The 20059-nt window shown below is 43.7% G+C and overlaps 1 protein-coding gene across 2 annotated transcripts in view; it reads right to left on the bottom strand.

The window, feature by feature from the left end:
• The window catches only part of LOC110507771 (membrane-associated phosphatidylinositol transfer protein 3), a 156833-nt gene that overhangs the window by 62470 nt on the left and 74304 nt on the right, over nucleotides 1-20059 (bottom strand). For both annotated transcript variants that reach the window (XM_036965164.1, XM_036965165.1), the window contains exons 6-10: nucleotides 16532-16721; nucleotides 15117-15257; nucleotides 13948-14141; nucleotides 8292-8449; nucleotides 7284-7454 (exon numbers count right to left, since the gene is read on the bottom strand). In XM_036965164.1, coding sequence (XP_036821059.1) covers nucleotides 7284-7454; nucleotides 8292-8449; nucleotides 13948-14141; nucleotides 15117-15257; nucleotides 16532-16721 — 854 coding nt within the window. The remainder of the gene's footprint in view (nucleotides 1-7283; nucleotides 7455-8291; nucleotides 8450-13947; nucleotides 14142-15116; nucleotides 15258-16531; nucleotides 16722-20059) is intronic.

Raw genomic sequence — 20059 nt, 5'->3', positions numbered from 1 at the left:
AAAATAAAATATTTGAAAGAAAATAAGACTGCGGGTGAAACAGAGAGGGATAAAGAGGGTCAGATGCTTGAGTTGTATGTTCTGAGAGAGAGAGAGAGAGAGAGAGAAAGAGAGAGAGAGAAATTGGGAGAAATATGACAATATCTGAGGGGGTGGTAATGACAGGGAGGAAGGATAGGGGTGAGAGGAGAGGGCAGGGGGGTAGGAGAAGGGGGAGAGAAGAGGACAGGGGGTAGGAGAGTGGTGAGAGAAGAGGGCAGGGGGTAGGAGAGGGGTGAGAGAAGAGGGCAGGGGGGTAGGAGAGGGGTGAGAGAAGAGGGCAGGGGGGTAGGAGAGGGGTGAAAGAAGAGGGCAGGGGGTAGGAGAGGGGTGAGAGAAGAGGGCAGGGGGGTAGGAGAGGGGTGAAAGAAGAGGGCAGGGGGTAGGAAAGGGGTGAGAGAAGAGGGCAGGGGGGTATGAGAGGGGTGAGGACAGAGGCGTAGGGAGCTACCAGGAGAACCAGGAGATCGATTAGGGACCACAACACCACTATCAGTATGGAGGGTCTGAGCTATAGATAGGGATTAAGAAGAATGAAAGCACCAAGGTTGTGGTGGACAGCGGACAGAAGGAGGAGATTTTCAGGATTATACTGTGGCCTTCACTACACCCCAGCTTCAAAGGTATACTGTTCTCTCTCTCTGTGTGTGTGTGTATGTGTGTGTGTGTGTACGTGTGTGTGTGTGTGTGTGTGTGTGTGCGTGTGCGTGTAGAATATTGCTGCCGTGCAATGCAAGGACTGAACTCTCCCTGTGCGATATGAAAGACATAACCATACAAACTCAGAAGTTGACAGCTCCAAAGCATTAGCTGTTTATCTATTACAGTACCAGATGATCCTCATTCACATCCAGCTCTAAGCTCAGTCAACAGAAACACAACCAAACAGAAAGCATATTTTCTCTGTATTACTGCCCTTCGTCACAATAAAGCGTCCACAATGTGGATGGGTATTGATGGTAGAGCCTTACCCATAGGAGTAGGATTTGATCGCTTCTCCATGTTATCATCGCTTTAACTAATTACCACATTATAGCACCAAGGGAAATGAGTGGGGTGTTTCAGTGTGTGTGTGTGTGTGTGTATGCGCGTGTGTGTGCCTGCATGGGTGTGTTTTCATTTAACTCATAATTTGACAGCCTCTGAGCCTGATCAATAGATTTAATGGTGTAATTAAAACTCAGTAAAGCTGTGAGAGACTGTGGCTGTGTCCCAAATGGCACCCTATTCCCTATATAGAGCACTTCTTGTGCACTGCTTGTGCTCTATATAGGGAATAGGATACCATTTGGGAGGCAGACTGTGAGAGTGTGAAAGTCTCCTTGCACAACACCAGTCTCTCAAACTACTGATGCACCATGAGACTCCTCCCCTCTAATCAAACATCATGTTTTCTAACTGAGAGGGACTTCTGAATATGATGACACATATTGTGAGTAAGCAGTTTCCTAATATGGGGAGTTGCTAACAGATCATTTGCTGTTGTTGATGTTGCTGTGACATTATCGTAATTTTTTGCGGTTACTTTACGAAGTAGGTTTATTTGAACATTTTAGGTCTGTGACACTCCCTTATGAACCATAAGTAAGCAGTGTACGAGCCAGAATGTTCCATAGGGCAGGAGCCTTTCTCCTGTTTGGTAGCGTGAAGCAGCTTGATGTACAGGTTTGCCCCCTTGACAGAACCAGAACGGCTGTAGGTTCCAGTATACTGTACAGCCTTCGTACTACTCCCTCCCAGTGATTTACCTTGAGAGAGGCAGGGGCAGAGGCAAGATGTTTAAGTCTCAATGTCCCAAAAGGAGGCTAAAAACATAATTTAAATAAATCAGGGCTTTATTAGGGTGTTAAAGCCAGACACATCTAGCCCAGTAATACCACACCACACAAACACAGGTCTGTATGTGTGCAGTCTAAGGGTAACGTACCACACCAGAGGATGAATTATAATGACTTTGAAACGCAATGCTTCGGCTATGATTCTGTAAGGCTAACAGACAGTGAGAGCCTCAGTTCCACCACTGTGTGTGTGTGTGTGAGAGTGTGTATGTGCACGAATTTGTGTGTGTGTTTCAGAATCTAAGAAATCCTAGCATTTCCCCTGCCTTCTCACTACAAACCAAATCAAATGTATTTGTCACATGCACAGAATACAGCAGGTGTACTTTCCTGTGAAATGCTTACTAACAAGCCTTTTTACAACAATGCAGAGTTGAAAAGTAAGAACATTTTGATAAATACAAAAAGGAAATAGTAAGACAATAAAATAACAATAACAAGGCTATATACAAGGAGTATCAGTACCGAGTCAATGTGCAGGGGTACGAGGTAGTTGAGGTCATTGAGGTCAAATGTACATGTTGGTAGGGGTAAAAGTGACAAGGCAATCACAATAGATAATAAACAGAGTAGGAGTGTGAAAGTGTGTCTACGTGTGAGTGTGTGTGGGGTCCATATGCATGTGTGTGTTTTGTGTGTGTGAGCATATGTAGTGTGTGGGTGTGTGTCATGTAGATGTGTGTTGATGTGTCAGTGTAGTATGTGTGAATGTGTGGGTAGAGTTCAGTGTAGTATGTGTGAATGTGTGGGTAGAGTTCAGTGTATTATGTGTGAATGTGTGGGTAGAGTCCAGTATAGTATGTGTGAATGTGTGGGTAGAGTCCAGTGTAGTTTGTGTGAATGTGTGGGTAGAGTTCAGTGTAGTTTGTGTGAATGTGTGGGTAGAGTTCAGTGTAGTTTGTGTGAATGTGTGGGCAGAGTTCAGTGTAGTTTGTGTGAATGTGTGGGTAGGGTTCAGTGTAGTTTGTGTGAATGTGTGGGTAGAGTTCAGTGTAGTTTGTGTGAATGTGTGGGTAGAGTTCAGTGTAGTTTGTGTGAATGTGTGAGTAGAGTTCAGTGTAGTATGTGTGAATGTGTGGGTAAAGTCCAGTATAGTATGTGTAAATGTGTGGGTGGAGTCTAGTATAGTATGTGAGAATGTGTGGGTAGAGATCTGTGTAGTTTGTGTGAATGTGTGGGTAGAGTTCAATGTAGTTTGTGTGAATGTGTGGGTAGAGTTCAGTGTAGTTTGTGTGAATGTGTGGGTAGAGTTCAGTGTAGTTTGTGTGAATGTGTGGGTAGAGTCCAGTATAGTATGTGTGAATGTGTGGGTAGAGTCCAGTATAGCATGTGTGAATGTGTGGGTAAAGTCCAGTATAGTATGTGTGAATGTGTGGCTGGAGTCTAGTATAGTATGTGTGAATGTGTGGGTAGAGTCCAGTATAGTATGTGTGAATGTGTGGGTAAAGTCCAGTATAGTATGTGTGAATGTGTGGGTGGAGTCTAGTATAGTATGTGAGAATGTGTGGGTAGAGTTCTGTGTAGTTTGTGTGAATGTGTGGGTAGAGTTCAGTGTAGTATGTGTGGATGTGTGGGTAGAGTTCTGTGTAGTTTGTGTGAATGTGTGGGTAGAGTTCAGTGTAGTTTGTGTGAATGTGTGGGTAGAGTTCAGTGTAGTTTGTGTGGATGTGTGGGTAGAGTTCAGTGTAGCTTGTGTGAATGTGTGGGTAGAGTTCAGTGTAGTTTGTGTGAATGTGTCGGTAGAGTTCAGTGTAGTTTGTGTGAATGTGTGGGTAGAGCTCAGTGTAGTGTGTGAATGTGTGGGTAGAGTCCAGTGTAGTTTGTGTGAATGTGTGGGTAGAGTCCAGTATAGTATGTGTGAATGTGTGGGTAAAGTCCAGTATAGTATGTGTGAATGTGTGGCTGGAGTCTAGTATAGTATGTGTGAATGTGTGGGTAGAGTCCAGTATAGTATGTGTGAATGTGTGGGTAAAGTCCAGTATAGTATGTGTGAATGTGTGGGTGGAGTCTAGTATAGTATGTGAGAATGTGTGGGTAGAGTTCTGTGTAGTTTGTGTGAATGTGTGGGTAGAGTTCAGTGTAGTATGTGTGAATGTGTGGGTAGAGTTCTGTGTAGTTTGTGTGAATGTGTGGGTAGAGTTCAGTGTAGTTTGTGTGAATGTGTGGGTAGAGTTCAGTGTAGTTTGTGTGGATGTGTGGGTAGAGTTCAGTGTAGTTTGTGTGAATGTGTGGGTAGAGCTCAGTGTAGTTTGTGTGAATGTGTGGGTAGAGCTCAGTGTAGTTTGTGTGAATGTGTGGGTAGAGCTCAGTGTAGTTTGTGTGAATGTGTGGGTAGAGTTCAGTGTAGTTTGTGTGAATGTGTGGGTAGAGTTCAGTGTAGTTTGTGTGAATGTGTGGGTAGAGCTCAGTGTAGTTTGTGTGAATGTGTGGGTAGAGTTCAGTGTAGTTTGTGTAAATGTGTGGGTAGAGCTCAGTGTAGTTTGTGTGAATGTGTGGGTAGAGTTCAGTGTAGTTTGTGTGAATGTGTGGGTAGAGTTCAGTGTAGTTTGTGTGAATGTGTGGGTAGAGCTCAATGTAGTTTGTGTGAATGTGTGGGTAGAGCTCAGTGTAGTTTGTGTGAATGTGTGGGTAGAGTTCAGTGTAGTTTGTGTGAATGTGTGGGTAGAGTTCAGTGTAGTTTGTGTGAATGTGTGGGTAGAGCTCAGTGTAGTTTGTGTGAATGTGTGGGTAGAGCTCAGTGTAGTTTGTGTGAATGTGTGGGTAGAGTCCAGTGTAGTTTGTGTGAATGTGTGGGTAGAGTTCAGTGTAGTTTGTGTGAATGTGTGGGTAGAGCTCAGTGTAGTTTGTGTGAATGTGTGGGTAGAGTCCAGTGTAGTTTGTGTGAATGTGTGGGTAGAATTCAGTGTAGTTTGTGTGAATGTGTGGGTAGAGCTCAGTGTAGTTTGTGTGAATGTGTGGGTAGAGTCCAGTGTAGTTTGTGTGAATGTGTGGGTAGAGTTCAGTGTAGTTTGTGTGAATGTGTGGGTAGAGCTCAGTGTAGTTTGTGTAAATGTGTGGGTAGAGCTCAGTGTAGTTTGTGTGAATGTGTGGGTAGAGTTCAGTGTAGTTTGTGTGAATGTGTGGGTAGAGTTCAGTGTAGTTTGTGTGAATGTGTGGGTAGAGCTCAGTGTAGTTTGTGTGAATGTGTGGGTAGAGCTCAGTGTAGTTTGTGTGAATGTGTGGGTAGAGTCCAGTGTAGTTTGTGTGAATGTGTGGGTAGAGTTCAGTGTAGTTTGTGTAAATGTGTGGGTAGAGCTCAGTGTAGTTTGTGTGAATGTGTGGGTAGAGTTCAGTGTAGTTTGTGTGAATGTGTGGGTAGAGTTCAGTGTAGTTTGTGTGAATGTGTGGGTAGAGCTCAATGTAGTTTGTGTGAATGTGTGGGTAGAGCTCAGTGTAGTTTGTGTGAATGTGTGGGTAGAGTTCAGTGTAGTTTGTGTGAATGTGTGGGTAGAGTTCAGTGTAGTTTGTGTGAATGTGTGGGTAGAGCTCAGTGTAGTTTGTGTGAATGTGTGGGTAGAGCTCAGTGTAGTTTGTGTGAATGTGTGGGTAGAGTCCAGTGTAGTTTGTGTGAATGTGTGGGTAGAGTTCAGTGTAGTTTGTGTGAATGTGTGGGTAGAGCTCAGTGTAGTTTGTGTGAATGTGTGGGTAGAGTCCAGTGTAGTTTGTGTGAATGTGTGGGTAGAATTCAGTGTAGTTTGTGTGAATGTGTGGGTAGAGCTCAGTGTAGTTTGTGTGAATGTGTGGGTAGAGTCCAGTGTAGTTTGTGTGAATGTGTGGGTAGAGTTCAGTGTAGTTTGTGTGAATGTGTGGGTAGAGCTCAGTGTAGTTTGTGTAAATGTGTGGGTAGAGCTCAGTGTAATTTGTGTGAATGTGTGGGTAGAGTTCAGTGTAGTTTGTGTGAATGTGTGGGTAGAGTTCAGTGTAGTTTGTGTGAATGTGTGGGTAGAGCTCAGTGTAGTTTGTGTGAATGTGTGGGTAGAGCTCAGTGTAGTTTGTGTGAATGTGTGGGTAGAGTCCAGTGTAGTTTGTGTGAATGTGTGGGTAGAGGTCAGTGTAGTTTGTGTGAATGTGTGGGTAGAGCTCAGTGTAGTTTGTGTGAATGTGTGGGTAGAGCTCAGTGTAGTTTGTGTGAATGTGTGGGTAGAGTCCAGTGTAGTTTGTGTGAATGTGTGGGTAGAGTTCAGTGTAGTTTGTGTGAATGTGTGGGTAGAGTCCAGTGTAGTTTGTGTGAATGTGTGGGTAGAGTTCAGTGTAGTTTGTGTGAATGTGTGGGTAGAGCTCAGTGTAGTTTGTGTGAATGTGTGGGTAGAGCTCAGTGTAGTTTGTGTGAATGTGTGGGTAGAGTCCAGTGTAGTTTGTGTGAATGTGTGGGTAGAGTTCAGTGTAGTTTGTGTGAATGTGTGGGTAGAGCTCAGTGTAGTTTGTGTGAATGTGTGGGTAGAGTTCAGTGTAGTTTGTGTGAATGTGTGGGTAGAGCTCAGTGTAGTTTGTGTGAATGTGTGGGTAGAGTTCAGTGTAGTTTGTGTGAATGTGTGGGTAGAGTCCAGTGTAGTTTGTGTGAATGTGTGGGTAGAGTTCAGTGTAGTTTGTGTGAATGTGTGGGTAGAGCTCAGTGTAGTTTGTGTGAATGTGTGTGTAGAGTTCAGTGTAGTTTGTGTGAATGTGTGGGTAGAGTCCAGTGTAGTTTGTGTGAATGTGTGGGTAGAGTTCAGTGTAGTTTGTGTGAATGTGTGGGTAGAGCTCAGTGTAGTTTGTGTGAATGTGTGTGTAGAGTTCAGTGTAGTTTGTGTGAATGTGTGGGTAGAGTCCAGTGTAGTTTGTGTGAATGTGTGGGTAGAGTTCAGTGTAGTTTGTGTGAATGTGTGGGTAGAGCTCAGTGTAGTTTGTGTGAATGTGTGGGTAGAGTCCAGTGTAGTTTGTGTGAATGTGTGGGTAGAGTTCAGTGTAGTTTGTGTGAATGTGTGGGTAGAGCTCAGTGTAGTTTGTGTGAATGTGTGGGTAGAGTCCAGTGAGTGTGCGTAGAGGAAAAAACTAAAATGCAAATAGTCTGGGTGGCTATTTGATTAACTGTTCAGCAGTATTATGGCTTGGGGGTAGAAGCTGTTCAGGAGCCGTTTGGTCCAAGTCTTGGCGCTCCAATACTGCTTGCCGTGCGGTAGCAGAAATAACAGTCTAAGTCAAGATGCTCTAAATGGTGTAGTGTAGAACCAACCTACTTAGAATTATCCAAATATTTCACACTGGATTTGAAACGCAAAACCCAAAAGCTGATGAATACAGTACGGCGATACAATTATAACAGAAAATACGCTGGTATCTCCTCCATAGTTGAATTGATTTTCTATTAACACTTTCCCTCTGACTCACCTATTAGTGTGCAGCGTCCGTCTCCCAGGGGGTAGCGCTGGTAGCGTGGCATGGGGAAGGGGGGCAGCTTGTGGAAGAGGGGCTCCAGCAGGGGCTCCAGTCTGGAGGCAGAGGGGTCCGAAGGGTAGAACAGGTTGAAGATCTGGGTGCAGGCAGGACGGAGTTGGCTTACTGAGGGACACAGGATAGCAGACAGCAGAGATTGGGGGGCTCTTAGTCTGTGAACTAATAAATTATAAGGCTTGTGTGTACAAAATGTGTAATGTGATGTGCAGTGATGTAAAGTACTTAAGTAAAAATACTTTAAAGTACTACTTAAGACATTTTTGGGGGTATCTGTACTTTACTATTAATATTTTTGCTAACTTTAACTTTTTACTCCATTCATTTTCCCTGACACCCAAAAGTACTTGTTACATTTTGACAGGAAAATTGTCCAATTCACACACTTATCAAGAAAACATCCCTGGTCTGGCGGACTCTCTAAACACAAATGCTTTGTTTGTAAATGATGTCTGAGTGTTGGAGAATGCCCCTGACTATCCGCCAATAAAAAATAAAAAAATAAAATAATTCCCCGTTTGGTTTGCTTAATATAAAGAATTTTACTTTTACTTTTGATACATTTTAGCAATTCTATTTACTTTTGATACTTCAGTATATTTAAAACCAAAAACTTTTAGACTTTCACTCAAGTAGTATTTTAGTAGGTGACTTTTACTTGAGTAATTTTCTATTAAGGTATCTTTACTTTTACTCAAGTATGACAATAGAGTACTTTTTCCTCCACTGGTGGTGTGGGAAAGGCAGCCCTTTAAATATATTTATAGTCTAAAAAGGCTCTAAAAAGCTGCATCTGACATTGTGGTGTATTCAAGCAAAAGAAGTATGATGATCGATCTGGTCCATCAGCGAGGTAGCTAAAAATTGTGGGGAAGGTGTTGCATCAGGGTCTGCCTAGACACAGAGGTGTGTGAGAAGTGTGTGTGTTTCTCTAACAACACCTACCCTGGACAGCAGGCAGTACTGTACGTCTCATGGCCAGCACCAGGCCCAGTGGACAGCCCAGCAGGAAACATTCAGAGACCTCAAAGTCAAACCTCCCTGGGTTCAAAATCAGACTACTGCTGCTGCCGGGACGCAGGTCCACCCCCTCCTGCATCAGACTGGGAGAAGAGGAAGGAGGGAGGGATGGAAGGAGAGAGGGAGATGAAAGAGAAGAGAGAAGTAGAGAGAATGTGTTTTATTTCTATAAACCAAATCTACAAATGTTGCAATCCCTGTAGAAAAACAAGAAAATGGATGGGTATACCAAACAACAAATCTACTACCTCGTTCTTAGAGAGACTGACTCAAATTCAAATACTGCATCTCCTCTACTCATTATAATGGCCTTTACTACTAAATTCACTGTGTGTGTCCTGAGTGGGCATGTACATAACAGGTTGGATGAGCATGTGTGTGGTAAGCACATGTTATCTGGGAGACAAGACTGGGGCCTTAGTAAGCAGAGCAGAGAGATGGATGGGGCTTGTGGATGTTTGAACAGCCAAACTGGCCTTAAACCTACTGCATGGCTATAAACCTACAGACCCTGCAGCTGTAGAAGACCTCTTGACCCCTCCAGTTTAACCATAACTAACACTTCCATCACAAAGGCCAGCATGGAGAGAAGGATTATGGTCTGTGGCCAGCCTAAAAGGGTAAATCAATCTGCCTTGAATTGCCAGATGCTCTATTTGTCTTTCATCTTCCCACTACCTGCCTCTCTCACTTGCTCAAACTTACAAACTACTTTCCTGCCCTCCATCAATTCACCTCTTACTGCTGGGGTCTGAACTAGTGGTGCGCGGGTCAGCTGTTTGTTAACCCGCAGCAAATTGCTAATAACCCATCTGCAACTGCCTGACTATATGATAAAGTAAAAACATAATTGCAAAAGGGTTTTCTAATGAACAATTAGCCTTTTAAATGATAAACATGGATTAGCTAACACAGTGTGCCATTGGAACACAGGAGTGATGGTTGCTGATAATGGGCCCCTGTACGCCTACGTAGATATCCCATTAAAAATCAGCAGTTTCCAGCTAAAATACTCATTTACAATATTAACAATGTCTACACTGTATTTCTGATCAATTTTATATTATTTTAATGTACAATTTTTTTTGCTTTTCTTTGAAAAACAAGGAAGTGACCCCAAACTTTTGAATGTAGTGCATACACAGTGCCTTGCGAAAGTATTTGGCCCCCTTGAACTTTGCGACCTTTTGCCACATTTCAGGCTTCAAACATAAACATATAAAACTGTATTTTTTTGTGAAGAATCAACTAATTGGGCGTGCAAAATTATTCAGCCCCTTTACTTTCAGTGCAGCAAACTCTCTCCAGAAGTTCAGTGAGGATCTCTGAATGATCCAATGTTGACCTAAATGACTAATGATGATAAATACAATCCACCTGTGTGTAATCAAGTCTCCGTATAAATGCACCTGCACTGTGATAGTCTCAGAGGTCCGTTAAAAGCGCAGAGAGCATCATGAAGAACAAGGAACACACCAGGCAGGTCCGAGATACTGTTGTGAAGAAGTTTAAAGCCGGATTTGGATACAAAAAGATTTCCCAAGCTTTAAACATCCCAAGGAGCACTGTGCAAGCGATAATATTGAAATGGAAGGAGTATCAGACCACTGCAAATCTACCAAGACCTGGCCGTCCCTCTAAACTTTCAGCTCATACAAGGAGAAGACTGATCAGAGATGCAGCCAAGAGGCCCATGATCACTCCATAGGGCAACAATCAGTCGTATATTGCACAAATCTGGCCTTTATGGAAGAGTGGCAAGAAGAAAGCCATTTCTTAAAGATATCCATAAAAAGTGTCGTTTAAAGTTTGCCACAAGCCACCTGGGAGACACACCAAACATGTGGAAGAAGGTGCTCTGGTCAGATGAAACCAAAATTGAACTTTTTGGCAACAATGCAAAACGTTATGTTTGGCGTAAAAGCAACACAGCTCATCACCCTGAACACACCATGCCCATTGTCAAACATGGTGGTGGCAGCATCATGGTTTGGGCCTGCTTTTCTTCAGCAGGGACAGGGAAGATGGTTAAAATTGATGGGAAGATGGATGGAGCCAAATACAGGACCATTCTGGATGAAAACCTGATGGAGTCTGCAAAAGACCTGAGACTGGGACGGAGATTTGTCTTCCAACAAGACAATGATCCAAAACATAAAGCAAAATCTACAATAGAATGGTTCAAAAATAAACATATCCAGGTGTTAGAATGGCCAAGTCAAAGTCCAGACCTGAATCCAATCGAGAATCTGTGGAAAGAACTGAAAACTGCTGTTCACAAATGCTCTCCATCCAACCTCACTGAGCTCGAGCTGTTTTGCAAGGAGGAATGGGAAAAAATGTCAGTCTCTCGATGTGCAAAACTGATAGAGACATACCCCAAGCGACTTACAGCTGTAATCGCAGCAAAAGGTGGCGCTACAAAGTATTAACTTAAGGGGGCTGAATAATTTTGCACGCCCAATTTTTCAGTTTTTGATTTGTTAAAAAAGTTTGAAATATCCAATAAATGTCGTTCCACTTCATGATTGTGTCCCACTTGTTGTTGATTCTTCACAAAAAAATACAGTTTTATATCTTTATGTTTGAAGCCTGAAATGTGGCAAAAGGTCGCAAAGTTCAAGGGGGCCGAATACTTTCGCAAGGCACTGTATAAATTGACAGTTATGACAGAATCCTGGAGGTTTTCTCCAAGGTGTGAAGATATTTCAACAAGTCCAGGCAATAACAGGCTACACTGATAACTCGAGCTTGACTCCCAAGTTTCTAAACCGTACCAAACCATATTTGGTATAGTGTCGCCATAATATTTGAATTGAGGAAGTGTGAACATGATTATGATATTTTAGGGATCCGCAGTAGAAGACGCCCTAAATGCCCCCTGCCTTCAGATCAGATGTGAGCTTAACAGCTAACTTGCACTTGTTATGCATTTTTAGGCTATGGATGAGAAAGTGAACGCGTAGCTCAGTTGAATGCAGCTTTGCGATCTATTGACATCAAGGGTTGCATTAAATAGGCACACTATTTTGTATGATGCATTTGGCGATGTTCAATTAATTTGCACAAAACGTATAAACAAAAGCATTCACTGTGAAAGTTGATACACGTAGGCCATCCATATATAGGCTATGCGCAGCACTTTGTTCAATTTATCGAAGCAGTTATTGTTTTCTTGCTCAAATCTCGAGCAACACCTGTAAAACTCAAGACCTTTTCTCTCAAAACACAGGGTTGTCGATTCGCACGGGACTACTATTATCAGAAGTTTGCCAAAAAACTGTAGGCTATTCTGGTTAGATGTCCAGATTTCAGTTTTAATTGAACCCATATTAACAATAGGCTACAGTTCCCTTGACATGCCATAGGCCTATTTGAAGTCCCGTTTTTTGACTGGGGAATTTGTATAGCGACTCACAATCATCACACATAACAGCCGGTGTTGTGCCCAAAATCCCCCCCCCCCCCCCCTGACAGAATTCTCCCCTCCTTCGCGTTCTTCATTGCTGCGACTTGCTTGCTAGTTGAGATTTCTGCTCTTCACTCCATTGACAGTTTAGCCTGCCTGTCTGCAGTTTTCGGTTTGGCTATTTGTTTCAATATGGTGACCTGGGCGGCTGTCCATGTCGCCCGTACCTAAATCCGCTACTGATTTGTATTAGTCTATAAATAAATCTCTTTGTCAAAATGCTTCATCTCTCCAATGTCTTATTCGACTAGTATTTTTGAAAGTGTACGGATAATAATTCAGTCATAGCTGTTCTGAAATGTTTATTGCTTGCCAACATTTGACTCCCTCCTCTGTGTTTAATATAACACACATACATTAATTATTAGTTTTGGTTGACTATCCTGACGTGAAGTTTGTTCTATAAAAATAATTTGAGAGAGAGTATTTGAACAGAGAGTATTTGAATCTAGCCACAAAATTAAGGAAAATAGAAGAGGGGGGGGGGGGGGGGGGGATTCTGGCAGGATGCTATCATCCTCTTTAATCACTTCACCAAATCTTTTCCAAACATGACTTTTCTGTCCCTCCCTTCTCTTTATTTTCAACTCTCCTTTCTCTGCTTTTGTCTTATTGAATTAAACTTCGACAATGTCCTTTTTTCCACCATGGATTGATATTAACATTTTCTGCCCCTTCTCAAAAGCATTATTTGGCGATTGTCTGTGTCGGCTATAGGCTTAAGCACTAATACCAGATAGCCTAAAATAATTAAAGAAAAACGTCAATGTAGACTATATACATTTCACAATAATGATACATTTACGGATTTTTTTAAAGGTATTGTTTCTCTTTATTCAAACCGCCCACCAACCACCCAACCTTCAGCCATGCAATATTTAATTACCCTAAATCTGTGGGTAGAGTAAAATCCCCTGGTTGAGGTGAAAAGGGAAGCTTTTGACAGGCAGGTGATCCAGAGATAGGCAGGCTTCCCAGAGGCCCCTGATGAGTGGGCTGATGCCTGGGTATCACAGCTCTAAAAAGCCTAAACTGAACCAGAGCAGAGCCCTCCCTGTGAGGGGGTGGGGATATCCTGTGGGATGGGCTGGGGGAACTTTCATAGAGAATAGGGTGCCATTTACGATTCAGCCTAGGTTGCCAGGGACCTGGCTAATGTAGCCTTCTAAATAAAATGGTATTTCTATGACTATAACTACGTGAGCCTCACATGTGACTTGGAATGGGAACACTGGTTGCTTGGTGCTGTTTAATTGGTAGCATGGTAGTGAGCTGGGAGCTCCCCATCCAGCCAGCTATAGCTGCAGTAGTCAGTCTCCTACAGTATGCACACTGGCTATTTATAGACTACAGCAGGCCGACAGGGAGGCCGGCAAGGTAGACAGGCAGGCATATACTGTAGATAGACAGACAGAAAGGCAGACAAGCAGACAGGCAAGAAAGGCAGGCAAAAATGCAGACAAGCAGGCAGGTAGACAGGCAGGCAGAAAGGACCATATTGCAGCAAATATTGATGACAGAGTGACACACATAGAAATAAAACATCCCATGACAACCTGGCTGAGGGCCAGATAGCTACAGTACATCTGGGTTATCCCATCACACCACAAAGAGCATAGCTAGATGGATAGATGTGCACTCATACACACATCATTCAAAATGTCACTAGAAATGTCTGGAATAAACATCGGGTATAGAACTGCGTGATAAGAAAACATGTATTCAGATTTGATTCTAATGACAGTGGTATATGGCAAGAATGTGATGGTAGGAGTATACTATTATGGGATTTTCCCTAAGTCTGAGTATCTACATACAGTATTTAACCTTTATCTTAATTGAATTGGAATGTCAACAGAGTCCTTGCCAAGAGAGAGAAAAGGCAGAATAATCCCCACTGTGTATCACAGTGAGCAAAGGAAAAGTATACTGTTACCACTGCCTCATAATCCAACCATGGTGCATGAATTGTGCTTTTGGAGGTATTGTCCCCCACTTTTGGAGGACAATATAAATTGAAATTAGAGTTAGGGTTGAGCCAGGTGTGGACATGAAGCTAGGGTTAGGGTTATGGCTAGCTTCCATCAGGGTGCTGTTCTCTGTCTACAGTACCTGCTGAAGAAGCTGTGTTGTCCTGTAGATGTGTCTCCATCGTACGAGTCGCTCTGTTTCCTGCTGAGGGGCTGTTTGGCCTGGCTGTGTCCATCGCTGGGCATTGCCGAGATATCAATGTTGCTCTTACTCAGCCTCTTACTGGAGCTGAGGCCCAGGCTGGGGCTGTGACAGGGGCTGTCCTCAGGGTTATCCTGTGTGGGAGGAAGAGAACGAGGGACACAAGCCTTCACGCTTCACTCACACTCAAATACCATAACTGTACAAAAACGAGCAGCTCATTGCTAATCCCTCTCTCTCAGCACATATGAGAATGTGGGAGCTGGCTAGCTACCAGACCTGGATTTAAATACATGTGTATTTGAGTATTTCTATTTGAAATACTTGTTTTCTGTGTATGAGTATTTCTGTTCAAATTCTTGTTTCTAAATACATGATTTAAAATAGCCTTAGGACCAAACAGACCTGAGTTTAAATGCATGGAGTATTTAAATATTTGTATTTAAAAATACACTTGCCTGTGTTTGAGTATTTTTCAAATACAAACCAATACTTTCCATGTGTATTTCCAAATACATTCTAATATTCAACTACTTACTTTGAAATGTCTCTGAATGTAATTGAAATACCCACAAAAGTATTTCAACCCACGTCTGCTAACTCCAGACAGATTTTGATCCTGTTTTATGTTTGAGGCTACAGGAGAGTAGAAGTGGGCAAAGTAGATTTGAGGTTAGAGAGAGAGAGGGGAAATAAGAGAACAGATATAGAGAGAGTGAGAGAAAGAGACAGAGCAGAGAGGGGAGAGAGTAGGGGCTCGGACAGAAAGAACAGCCCAGGGGATCATGCAGTGCTACGGTAACTGGGTGTAAACAAACAGGAAAAGACAGGCCAGCTCAGGACTGAGAGAGAGGACACCAAGTAATTTCAAGGTCTTGGCCGGGATAGCATGGGGTAGGAGAGATTGTCTGAGAGGAAAGCTGTCTGAACAGAGAAGAATTTACACAATTCTAGCTACACGCCATGGGGAGATAGTTGAATAGCACAGAAAGCACAAACTGAAATTGTAATGCCTCAATTCAAAATTCTCTTAGGGGCATCCACAAGTGCAGTTTTACAGAACATGTTAGAGAGCAAGTTGATTGAGTTGTAATGTGTCATGTTCCTACCTTGAGGCTCTCAGTGCTGTTGTTCCTGCTGCTGCTGTGGCTGGGGCTGCTATGCTGCCTCTGGCTGCTACTACTGCTGCTGCTGAAACACAGGGCGTCGAAGCACAGCACACCTCCCACACAGTCGGCCATCACACACACCTGGACGGGAACACACACACACACATGCACGCACACACAGACGCACATACAGTACACACACCATTTTAGAAAACCTCGCTCCACTCAATCAATGTAGGCTGCCAAGTCTCCCCAGCAGGCATATTTGGGCCCCGTGCCTGTTCAGATCCACAGTTGAATCTGAATGTCAATAGCACACTTCATTAGGACTGACTCAGTCTGAGGGAACAACAGAATTTTCTCCTTAATTGGTTTGACGTGCCACCATTGTACTTGGCTTCCTGACTAAGAATTGCGTTATGCCCACAAATCTTGTCAAAGTTATGCAAGGAGATGAAGTTCAATTTAATAGAGTTTAAACATTGCATGGTTTTGCCAATAATGCGCTCTTTAAAATTACTGCGCTTAATTAGAACACGGGTCCTTATCAGAGAGGGGATTGTCCACAGGTGTGTGAGAGTTAATGGGGTCTGCATACGGCATGATAAAGCTGCAGGTCTCTGGCGACACTAGTCCCCACAGTGAACACAGAGGATTACCCAGCCCTCTGTATCCCAATCATCACTTCCTCTGGAAATGATTGGCTTCCATTAAATGGACTGCAGCACATTATTGGATTTGGCATGAGAGATTAGAGGGAATGAGATCTCCCATTCTCTCTCTCCTCTTCTCCTCCCTTGTTCCTTACAGTATGACTCATCTCTAGTGAGTCAGTGTGACCCTGTGGGAGCCGAGGGGACACTTTAGAGGTTGGACCCACCTCGCCAGTGAAGACCTTTATGGGGGGACACTTTAGGAGGACGGACCCAACTGGCCAGTGAAGCCCTATATTGGGGGACACTTTAGACGGATGGACCCACGTGGCCAGTGACGCCATTTATTGGGGGACACTTTAGAGGGGTGGACCCACCTGGCCAGTGAAGACCTATATTGGGGGACACTTTAGAGGGACAGACACACCTGGCCAGTGAAGCTCTGTCTAGGGGGGACACTAGAGGACAGACCAACCTGGTCAGTGAAGCCCTGTCTGGGGGGGACACTATAGGACAGACCCACCTGGCCAGTGAAGCCCTGTCTAGGTGGCACACTAGAGGACGGACCCACCTGGCCAGTGAAGCCCTGCCTAGGAGGGACACAAGAGGACAGACCCACCTGACCAGTGAAGCCCTGTCTCGAGGGACACTAGAGGACAGACCCACCTGACCAGTGAAGCCCTGTCTAGGGGGGACACTAGAGGACAGACCCACCTGGCCAGTGAAGCCCTGTCTAGGGGGGACACTAGAGGACAGACCCACCTGGCCAGTGAAGCCCTGTCCGTCCTGGGACTCGAGGAAACTGTGGTAGACCTGGTTGGTGCGGGTGATGAGAGTTGCCACGGCGTCCTGGTAGTTTGGTGCTGCGATGGCAAGGAGCGGGAGGGCAGCCAGGGGCAGGTGGTCAACGCTGCTGGACACACAGCTCTCGTCATAGCTGTACGGGTTCAGACTGGAGGGGATAGGAAGGAGGGGAACACACAACAGGAAGTCATTTGTGTGCCTTGAATAACAATCAATTAAATTCAAAATGTTATTTATCCCTGAAAAATGACTTGTATTGCCATAGTTTTGTGTCTTACATGGAAAATGGAAAGTAGCTATATGGTGAATGGAGAGCCCTCTGACATTTACAGTATCAACAGGCATTCATTCATCAAGCGTTTCCACTGCACAAAAATGTCATGGGAAATGGAATTTGGAAAAAGTCTTGTAATTGTCTGTTTCTGATAATCCAAGGTTATTTTGGGAAAAAGAGCCAACAAAATGAGTTGTTACCATGGAATGTATAAATATGATGAATGAGCCTGTGGCTATTCATCCCCCCCCCCCCCCCCCCCCCCCCACTATCTCTCTCACTCTCTCTCTTCCACTCACTCTCTCTTCCACTCTCCTTACAGGTGCAGGCTGGCAGACCCTCCCCTGCTGGCACAACCTCGCCTCCTCTGAATGTCTGATAGCACCCTACGCTCTGTTCATCTGATGTGTGTGCATGTGTGTGTGAATCAGAGTGACAGAGTGTCCAAGATCCATTATCCAACAGTGTGGGGAAACAGTGAACAATAGCCTTGCCCTTGCCAGCACTCCTTGAACAGCTGTACCTATCACCATCCATCAGCAGCTCAGATTACAGGAACTTGCCAAATCTGTGCCAAGGCTGAAATATGGGTGCAGTCATGGATAGGATGGGGTCTGCGTGGTGTGAAGACTCCATCTGTAGAGGAGGTCCCTGCCCAGCAGTATCCATTGATAAGAATAGCCAGGAGAGAAAAGGAGCTTCCCAGGTAAATGGCAAGCTGAAGCTGTGATGTCATGCACCATGTTCCCCACCCTCTCTCTCTCTCTCTGTGAACAGATCCCCTGTGTCTGCGGTGAGGAACATGGAGCAAGAAACTGTGACACCACTATAATAAGACACCTACAATATGTAGGTGATAGGAACTGTTTTCTGTTCAGTTATTTCACAGGTACAGTTAGGCAATGTTCTAGGTAAAAACTGCCATTTGACTAGAATGTATCTGACCCCAGAATGGCCGACTGTCTGCTTTTAAAGCTGAGTACTGTAAGTACTTACACTGTAACAGCATTACTGCAGTATATATCAGTGGAGGCTCCTCAGAGGAGGAAGGAGAGGACCATCCTCCTCTGTGAATTTCATAAAAATGTAAATTATAAAACATTTTATTTTTAAAGTTATCCTTTTTAGATAAAACTATACTAAATGTATTCATGTCACCAAATAATTTATTTAAACACTGTTTTGCAATGAAGGTCTACAGTAGCCACAGCAGCACTCTGTAGGGTAGCACCATGGTGTAGCCGGAGGACAGCTAGCTTATGTCCTCCTCTGGTACATTGACTTCAATACAAAACCTAGGAGGCTTATGGTTTTCACCCCCTTCCATAGACTTTCACAGTAATTATGACAACTTCTGGAGGACATCCTCCAACCTATCAGAACTCTTGCAGCATGAACTGACATGTCTACCCATGTAAAGGTCCTGTGTGTAGCTGGTGTAGAGAGGCAGGCGCAGGACAGCAGATATGAGTAATCAACGTACTTTACTAAAAAAAAAAATAATACAAAGCAACATAGCGAGCCCATAAAAACGAACCGATGTACAAAGAACAATCACTCACAAACAAAACATGGGGAACAGAGGGTTAAATAATAAACAAGTAATTGGTTGAGTGAAGCCAGGTGTGAAAGACAAAGACAGAACAAATGGAAAATGAAAAGTGGATTGGCGGCGGCTAGAAAGCCGGTGACGTCGACCGCCGAATGCCGCCCGAACAAGGAGAGAGACCGACTTCGCCGGAAGTCGTGACAACCAATCCAAGGATCAGAGGATGAATCTAGCACTGAAAGCATAAGGGCCATTCCGCCAAATCGGTGCCATTTGAATGTTGGAACTTTTCAAAATTAAACTTAATTCTTTATCTTTTTTCAGCACTGTATCTAATAGCACACATGTTTAACTATTCAAAATGTGTAATGGTCAATCTTAGGCAAATGTATGATTTTTTTACAAGGCTTCAAAATGGAAGATGGTTGCATTTTTCTCAGTCCTGTTACCAAAACTCTGATTAAATATCAATTAAAAGTCATGCCCACTAGTTGCTTTGTTTTCCCCTCAATATATATATCTGTAGCTAAAAAGTCACAACATATGCAGGCGAAATGTCTTTTTTTTTTAAACACAAAGCCATTTTTTATTTTTAAGGGAGACCCCAACCTCAATTTTATTAAAAAATATATAATGTGATGTTTCAAACAATTGTTTAAAGGATAGACCAAACATAATTGAAAAATGGTTTATCTTTATTTGTTTTAATAAAACACAATGAAGTAACAGGAATGAGCACTGGGTCACAGGAATGAGCACTGAGTAACAGGAATGAGCACTGAGTAACAGGAATGAGCACTGAGTAACAGGAATGAGCACTGAGTAACAGGAATGAGCACTGAGTAACAGGAATGAGCACTGAGTAACAGGAATGAGCACTGAGTAACAGGAATGAGCACTGGGTCACATGAATGAGCACTGGGTCACATGAATGAGCACTGAGTCACAGGAATGAGCACTGGGTCACAGGAATGAGCACTGGGTCACAGGAATGAGCACTGAGTCACAGGAATGAGCACTGGGTCACAGGAATGAGCACTGAGTCACAGGAATGAGCACTGAGTCACAGGAATGAGCACTGAGTCACAGGAATGAGCACTGGGTCACAGGAATGAGCACTGGGTCACAGGAATGAGCACTGGGTCACAGGAATGAGCACTGGGTCACAGGAATGAGCACTGAGTAACAGGAATGAGCACTGAGTAACAGGAATGAGTGCTGAGTAACAGGAATGAGCACTGAGTAACAGGAATGAACACTGAGTAACAGGAATGAGCACTGAGTAACAGGAATGAGTGCTGAGTAACAGGAATGAGTGTTTGTGTGTGTGAGAATAACTGGATGTCACAGAACTTCCTTCAATTAAACAAAGATAAAACAGAGGTCATTATGTTTGGCAAAAAATGTCTTAGTCTAAATAGCAACATAAAAGCAGTAACAAATGTGTGTGCGTGGATGTGAACGTGTGCTTGTGTGTGTGGGGTGGGGTGGGAGAGAGAAGGTGTGAGTATTGGTCCTCCTCTGCAGTATGTGTGTCTGGCTCCTGCCTCTACACAGTATGGGTTCTCCATCTTCCTCTACAAAAGGCAAGAAAGACAACAAATACAAAAAGCTGAGCATATTAAACAGATCCTCAGATCTCTACATTGACTGCCAGTACCTG

Source organism: Oncorhynchus mykiss, chromosome 27 (genome assembly GCF_013265735.2).
Source record: "Oncorhynchus mykiss isolate Arlee chromosome 27, USDA_OmykA_1.1, whole genome shotgun sequence".
Classification (NCBI taxonomy): Eukaryota; Metazoa; Chordata; class Actinopteri; order Salmoniformes; family Salmonidae; genus Oncorhynchus; species Oncorhynchus mykiss.
This window is presented reverse-complemented; position numbering and strand designations above follow the sequence as displayed.